The sequence below is a fragment of the Sus scrofa genome, chromosome 13 (assembly GCF_054392235.1).
Source record: "Sus scrofa isolate SSC_HxYL_T2T_F1_AM1 chromosome 13, Sscrofa_HxYL_maternal_Yorkshire_Landrace_v2.0, whole genome shotgun sequence".
Classification (NCBI taxonomy): Eukaryota; Metazoa; Chordata; class Mammalia; order Artiodactyla; family Suidae; genus Sus; species Sus scrofa.
In genome coordinates, this window is record NC_139395.1 from 176,085,293 (window position 1) to 176,093,978 (window position 8,686).

The 8,686-nt window shown below is 33.4% G+C and overlaps 1 protein-coding gene across 1 annotated transcript; it reads right to left on the reverse strand.

Moving 5' to 3' along the window:
* Positions 1-6,110: 6,110 nt before the first annotated feature.
* On the reverse strand, positions 6,111-7,349 carry LOC146397787 (olfactory receptor 5K1-like). The gene is made up of 2 exons (XM_084991642.1): positions 6,432-7,349; positions 6,111-6,128 (listed from the first exon to the last, which is right to left on the reverse strand). The coding sequence occupies exons 1-2, from the start codon at positions 7,347-7,349 to the stop codon at positions 6,111-6,113; spliced, it is 936 nt and encodes a 311-aa protein (XP_084847768.1).
* Positions 7,350-8,686: the final 1,337 nt, after the last annotated feature.

The following is an 8,686-nucleotide window of genomic DNA, read 5'->3' on the forward strand; positions in this document are numbered from 1 at the left end:
CTCAAACACATTCTAAAAAAAAAGAGTCTAGATTTTCTTACTTTTCCTCCCCACATTTTATGATTTTGAAGTCCATTTTTAACATCTTCCTGTTTGTCCTTTTGCTGGTCCATTTGTTTATGATCACTTTTAAAATATATTTTTCCCCTTTTATATCCATATACTGGTCTAATTATGTGATTTTCTTTCAAATTTTGATTTCCTCCATCCTATTTCTGCTTCTTTTTTATTTAGAGAAGCTGTTTCAGTGTTTCCTTTAGAATGGTTTTAGTACTGCTGTACTCTTTTTTGAGAAATTGTTTTGTTTTTGGAGAAATGCCTTATTTCTCCTAATTTATTTTTTTCTATTGAAAGGATTTATTTATTTATTTATTCCACCTACAGTATGGGGACCAAGTTACACATACATGTATACATACTTTTTCGTCTCATTGTTGTGTTGGGATGTAAGTATCTAGACATAGTTCTCAATGTTACACAGAAGGATCTCATTGTAAATGCATCTCAAGAGCAATAGTTTGCATCCCTTAATCCCAAACTCCCAATCCCTCCCACACCCTCCCTCTCCCCCTGGGCAGTCACAAGTCTATTCTCCAAGTCCATGATTTTCTTTTCTGTGGAAACGTTCATTTGTGCTGCATATTAGATTCCAGTTATAAGTGATATCATAAAGTATTTGTCTTTGTCTTTTGACTCATTTCACTCAGTATGAGATTCTCTAGTTCCATGCATGTTGCTGCAATTGGCATTATTTCATTCTTTTTATGGCTGACTAGTATTCCGTTGTGTATATATACCACATCTTCTGAATCCAATCATCTGTCGATGGACATTTGGGTTGTTTCCATGTCTTGGCTATTGTGAATAGTGCTGCAATGAACATGCAGGTGCTTGTGTCTTTTCTAAGGAACATTTTGTCTGGATATATGCCCAAGAGTGGGACTGCAGGGTCATATGGTAGTTCTAAGTATAGATTTCTAAGGTACCTGCATACTGTTCTCCATAGTGGTTGTACCAGTTTATATACTCACCAACAGTGCAGGAGGATTCCCTTTTCTCCACAGCCCCTCCAGCACTTGTTATTTGTGGACTTATGAATGATGGCCATTCTGACTGGTGTGAGGTGGTATCTCATGGTAGTTTTGATTTGCATTTCTCTAATAATCAGTGATGTTGTGCATTTTTTTCATATGTTTGTTGGTCATCTGTATATCTTCCTTGAAGAATGGTCTATTCATGTCTTTTGCCCACTTTTCCTTTGGGTTGTTGTCTTCTTTGCTGTTGCATTGTATAAGTGGTTTGTATATGTTAGAGATTAAGCCCTTGTCAGTTGCATCTTTTGAAACTATTGTCTCCCATTCTGTAAGTTGTCCTTTTGTTTTCATTTTGGTTTCCTTTGCTGTGCAAAAGCTTGTCAGTTTGATTAGGTCCCATTGGCTTACTTTTGCTCTTATTTCTCTTGCCTTGGGGGAATGACCTGAGAAAATATTACAAGACGCCATCACACTCCTGGAAGAGAACATAGGCAAAACATTCCCTGACATGAACCTCATTAATATTTTATCCTAATTTAAATGATATTCTCACTTGGTAGAGTATTCTAGGCTGCACTAACAACAAAGTATGAGAAAAGGGATTTAAGGAAACAATCCCATTTACCATTATATCAAAAAGAATAAAATACTTAGGAACAAACATACATAATGAGATAAAAGTCCTAACATACATAAGGAGATAAAAGTCCTATAATTTTAAAATTATGACTCATTGATGAAAATGAAGAAAGCGCAAACAAGTTGAAAGATATATCATGTTCTAGATGGGAAAATTTATATTTTTTTTCATTTTTAAAGTTTTATTGAAGTGTGTTTGATTTATAATGTTATGATAATTTTCTGTCCAACCAAGTGATTCAGTTATACATGTACATACATCCATGCTTTTTCAGATGTTTCCCCACATAGACCATCACAGAATATTGGGTAGGTTTCCCTGTGCTACACAGCAGGTCCCTGTTAGGCAACCATTCTATATACCTCAGTGTGCATATGCTAGGCCCAGACCCCTGTTACATCCCTCACCATCCCACACCTGGCCTCTTTGTGAAGCATAAGTTTGATTTCTCGTCTGTGAGTTTGTTTCTATTCTCCAGATAAGTTCATTTGTAATATTTTTCCTAAGATTCCACATATGTATGATATCCAGATGATGTCTGTTTTTCACTATCTGACTAACTTTGCTTAGTATGATAATCTCTAGATCCGTCCATGTTTCTGCAAATGGCCTTTTTGATATTTTTTTATGACTTAGTAATTTACCATTGTATATATGTATCATATCTCCTTTATTTATTCCTCTATTGATGGACATTTAGGTTCTTTCCATTGTCCTGGCTATTGTAAATAGTGCTGCAATGAACATAGGGGTGCATGTATCTTTTTGAATTACAATTTGTCTGGATATGTGCCCATAAGTTGATTGCTAGATGAAATAATATTTATTTTTTTGAGGACACTCCATAGTATTTTGCTTACTTTTTGTACCAATTTACATTCCCCCAAGCAGTGTAGGGGAGTCCTATCTTGTCTGCACCCTTTCCAATATTTATTATTTTTAGACTTTTTGATGATGGCCATTCTGACCAGAGTGAGGTGATAATAACAGGTGAGATAAGTTAAAGACAAATACTCTGTGATATCACTTATACGTGGAATCTGAAAAATACAACAGAGTAATGAATATGACAAAAAAGAAGCAGACTCACAGATAAAGAAATCAAACCTGTGGTTGCAGTTGTCATGGAGGATCAGTATAGGGGTGGGAGTACAAATTATTGTTATAAGATAGAGTATTAGGATATATTGTATAACACAGGGAATATAGCTAGTATTTGTACTAACTGTAAATGGATTGTAACTTTTAAAATTATATATAAAGTTATGGAGGACAAGTTTGAGAAAATTGGGAAAATTTCATACGTGAATGTCATACTTGTTTGTTAAATAACTTAGGGATGGTAGTGATATGACAATGTAGGAAATGTCTGTCTTCTTTTGAGATGTATATTAAATTATTTATGGACAAACTATCATAATATCTTCATACAGATACACACACTAAATATACACACATTTTTGTGGATAGTTTACCAGTCAAAATTAAAATGTTTACACTTGTATAATCCTGACTTTAAAAATCCATCAGGATTCTCTTAACTTTGTTAAATTAAAAATTTTTCAAGTACATTTAGAAGAAAATGTCATTGATTCACATCATTCTTGAATCTTTGCCCTACTTCCCTATCCACTTGACAGCTTTATTTCTTGGTAGTTATCTTCTCATACTTTTACGTCTTTATGCTATGTACTGTATGACTTAGTGGTTAAGAACATGGATTACTTGAGTTTTATTCCTGAGCTTTACTTTTAGTAATTTCTGTGGATAAATTATGGAATACCTCTGTCCCTCATATTTATAAAGTGGAGTTATACAAAATTAAAATAGGGTCGGGAAGGTAAAATACAACAGATGTGATGAATAATTACTGAGGAAAAGTAACATGTAAGCTAAAGAATGTCATGATAAATGTTTTAAATAGAGTATAAAATTGGGATATAGGAGACATTAATATATCAATTAACATTTATTGAGTTATGGAAAATATATCTCTTCCAAACAAGGTTAAACAGAAGATCTGTTGTGCTATAAACCCAGATGAATAATTAATTCCAGTGACTCTGGGTGTGTTTCTCTGTGATTGACTCAGTATCTCCTCCATTGTGTATTGGCTTCATCTCTGGTCTTTTTTTTCCCTCTTAGAGAAAATGACATAGATTGTGCCAAATTTCAAATCCACACACCATAATATTGAGAGGAGAAACACTACCTCTTTGTGGAGTCTTTTTTAATAAAGGATATATATTTCCCAGAAATTTCCAGAGAATCATCTCTTTTGTGTCATTAGCCCCAAGGAGGTCACATATTCTTCCCTCATCAGACCTCTAGGATTCAGTAATGCTAAGTGTTGGTGTGAGTGGTACAGAAAATTTTGGTATCTTTTGCAAAGGGTAACTAAATCAATGCAAGTCTGAAAACTAAAAATATCCCATGAGGTAGAGAGTGAATATAGGATGTAAAGCATCCCTGCAATCTAGAGCTTCTCAAAACATTTGATATCTAGATTCCTCATCATTCATAAATTATCTTATGACCATAAAGTTCATATGGATTATACCTATCAATTTTTATCATATTAGAAATTAAAATCTAGATGCTGATTTGTATTAATTAATTGAAAAATAAAAATAATAAGCCTGGTACATATTTACTTACATAATTATATTAAAAATTATTGCAGAAAATATTTATTGAATGGCAATATATTAAGCACGTTGTTAAGTACTGGTGATATGAAATCAATTATATCATGTTTGATATTCACAGGAAGAAAATAGGCCTTAGTTTTATTATTCAATGGTTACAACTCACTATGTTTTTTCTTTAAAATGTGCTCCTAACTGTGAACTCCTCTCCTTTTAGGGTATTCTCTAGGTTCAGTTCTCCCCATCTAATACATTATTTGTTGAATTTAGTCTCCTTGCTTCAGGGCTTTCACTTTTATCAATTGCAAGTTCAGGCTATGAAATGTACAGTATTTTTCCAATGCTCCTAGAAGGGTTTAGTGTCTGATTGTTTTGAGATAATTTCATATTTCTTAGGGTGGCATTTGAGAGACTTAGTAACCTGACTGGCTTCCCCTCTTTTCCCCATATTCACCACCAGCTCTCACAGTTTTGTCAGCTTTATGACCCTGTTCCACTGTTCACCTCCTTCATCCCCATTCCCAGGGCTACACTAATTTCCATAACATTGACTTCAATAAAAACCATTTCTGTTTTCCCAGAAATATCATTTATCTTGTTTTTAAGGCATATTTTGCTTCTGATGCTACTTAAGTGCTAAATAATCCAGGCTGCAAGAATCTCCATTTTATGAACTCCTAAGCATGTGGGGTGAAAAGGAATAATTGATTGAAATGCCAATTATTTTTCAAACCTGGATGAATTTTGGAAAGACCCTCAATTTAAATAGCATGAGATTTTTACTGATGAAAACCATGAAAATTCACATCTAATAAACTGGTGAGTAATGTATATGAAAAATCTAGCTTAGAAAGCAAAAAAGTCAAGAACAGGTTCTTAGGAAACAATTTTTTATTTCATATATTATTGATATAAGGATCAATAAATATTATTATTTAGATGTTTAAATTTTACTATTTTTTTCTGCATCATTCATGCCTAATCAGAACCTCCAGCTTTTAGGTAATGCTATGCATATATCAGTAGTTTATGTTACAGAGTTCCCATTGTGGCTAAGTTGTTAATGAACCCAACTGATGTGGGTTTGATCTCTGACCTCACTGATCGGATAAAGGATCTGGTGTTGCCGTGAGCTGCGTGGTATGTCACAGATGTGGCTTGGATCCTGTGTTGCTGTTGCTGTGGCTTAGGCTGGCAACTGCAGTTCAGATTTGATCCCTAGGTTTGGAACATCCATATGCTGCATACATGGCCCTAAAAAGCAAAAAAAAAAATTATGTTGGAGACAGTTCAGGTGTGGTGGTATTCTTAAGAACAAGCAGAACAAATAATAATATCAGAAACAAAATGTTTTATTTAAGTGTATATTCAGGAATTATACTGTCATATATGATGATCAACCATTCAAACTACGTGAAAAAATCAAATCCATAGTGATGTCAATACAAGTAGCATCATCTTCAATACAGTTTTATAAACCACAAATCAATATAGAGACACTATAAATCAGAGAACTTGAGAGAAAATCAATTAATTCTAAAGAGGAAAATGTTCTGATTAAAAAATATATATTTCTTTGATTTCATATTCAAAGAATCTCTTGAACAAGTCAAAATTGAGAATCAAATTGAAATATACTGTTCACTTCCATCAGATGTTGTTGCTGAAGAGGGGACCAATGTTTGAGAATGTATGAAATGGGGGACTTTGTTAGATTACGCCTTAGGATTCCAGAAATTTGCAAAATGTATTAAGTGGAGGTAATCTTTATATGTAATGATTTAATTCCTAGAATATGTTGAAGTTGTTGAAAATTGCAACTTACTATACTCTGAAACATAGTAATGAAGTGTAACTAATTACACCCTGACACAATTGTGACCTCAATGGTAATTTTTTAGCTCACTCCTCACGAAACCTAGTATCTTAGATTTTGAAATACCATTTACATTTGGTAATTTGATTGACACACCATCATGTTTTAGTAATTTAATGTTATATATGAAATATCCATTTTCTACATCCTCAGTGCACTTGATTTGGATAAAAGTTTAATCAGATTAAAATCATTTATCCATATGGGGTAATTGATTCATAATGCTATGAAATCTTCATAATTTTTTTGGTAACATTTATTACTTCCTTATTTCTTAGGCTATAAATAAAAGGGTTTAATAAAGGAATCACGAGAGTATAAAAAATAGCAACAGGTATATCTTTATCTCCTTCATTCCTGGAATTTGGTCCAATGTACATGAAGAAAAGAGAACCATAGAATATGGAGACAGAGAGAAAGTGGGATGCACAAGTAGATAGGGCTTTGCCTCTGCCCTTGTTGGATCTCATTGTGAAAATTGTGAAAAGGATGAAAAGGTAAGAGATTATTACTATGGTAATAGTGAAGATTGTAACTGATGCACCAAAGATAAACACCATCAATTGATTTATAGAAGGGTCAACACAGGAGAGTCTGAATAATGGAATAAGATCACAAAAAAAGTGATTAATTTGATTAAACCTACAGAAAGCTAACCTAAAGAGAAACCCTGTATGAATCATGGGATGCATGTTTCCAGCTATATAGGCCCCTGTGGTCATTTGAAGGCAGAGTTTCTTGGACATCCTGGTGTGGTACTGCAGTGGGTTGCAGATGGCCACATAGCGATCATAGGCCATTGCTGCCAGGAGAAAGCAGTCTGCAGTTTCAGCAAAGCAGAGAAAATAAAATTGTGCCATGCATTCATAGAGGGAAATGATTCTGTCCTTGGAAAAGAAGTTCTGTAGCATCTTGGGGGTGATGGCGCTGGAACAACAGGAATCCATCAGAGCGAGGTTGCCCAGAAAGATGTACATTGGGGTGTGAAGACGAGGCTCAGTAAATATCAGTGCCACCAGACCAAGGTTTCCCACCATGGTGATCAGGTAGATGGTAAGGAACACCAGAAACAGGATGATCCTCAGCTCTGGGTGATTACTAAATCCTATGAGGATAAATTCAGTTGTCAAAGAGTGGTTATCCTCAGTCATATCCGCATGCTCTGTTGACATGAGATCTGTGGAGATAAAAGATTTGAAATTAGAGTATGTCTAAATTTTCCTTCCAGTTTTTCCTCTGTGAGGAGTGGAACACTTTTTCAAGTTCCTCCATTTTCCTCTGGTATACAGGAACAAACACCTATAGGGGACAATCATTTCTGTGTAATACAAGTTTTTAAGGTCTTGGGTCTGAAACCCAGGATTCCCAAAAGTATTTTGTTAATTCTAGGGATGATGCTTACAATAGAAAAACTTTTCTTTATGAATTTATGAAAAAGACCCTACATATCTAAGGTACCAATAATGATTCAGTATTCCAAAATAATGTGTGTCAATTTTTATATTATGGTACCTTAAGCTAAATATCAAATATTTTTTTGTGTGTTTGTGTATATGTACATACATATACACACATTTTTTTAATTGAGCAACATTTTTATATATTCTTACAGGAGAGTGAGTATTTTAATAATTAAACAGATATGTTAAATTTATATCTTAGGTATTGCATGGAAATCACTAAGGATGAAGAGTGGACTGTTAATCTTTAAAGAAAATTACTTTGGAATGCTAAGAAAATAAATACCCTTAGGTTATAACTTATTTGATTTCTTTTCCCAGTTTCATGCTAAATCCATTATTTTTTTGAGTGTGCCCAGATATCTAAATCATTTCCTCCTTTATGTAAAGCATAGTTGTGATATAATGATACCTATTAACATTTACTCATGGCCCCAGACTACACCAATATCCATTTCTTGAAGTATCAAGAGTATCTTATATACCCAACACAATCTAGAATCACTGTGTACAATCCAACATTCCTTTTTTCATATGTGCATGCACAATTTCCTTTTTTATATTATTGATGTATTGAGGTTTTCTGTAACTTATTCTTCTTATAACAGATGTACAATCATATAGGGAAAAAGAAGCATGATTGACTCCAATCATACTTCTAGTCCAGCAGCCTGGGATGAGTCAATTTGTTTTCAGTATTCCATCAATGATCCATAGTGAACTTTATCTATCTGCAAATTGAAACAATTTAGAAGAAGAGATTACAAAGAAAATTATTCAAGATTAATTGTTTTAAAAACCTATACATCTTTATTCTACCTGAATTAACTTAACTAATATTTTTCTGCTTCCTAAAAAAAATTATGATAGATTTCCTTAAGTATGTCACAGTACAATAAAAGCTAATAAATAAAAGTAAGACATGCTTTATACATTGTTTTCTATCACTTAAAAATAGACTCAAATTTTTATATAATTTGTGAGAGAAATTTTGTTTTCTTTTGAAAGTCTATCTTCTTACTATAATT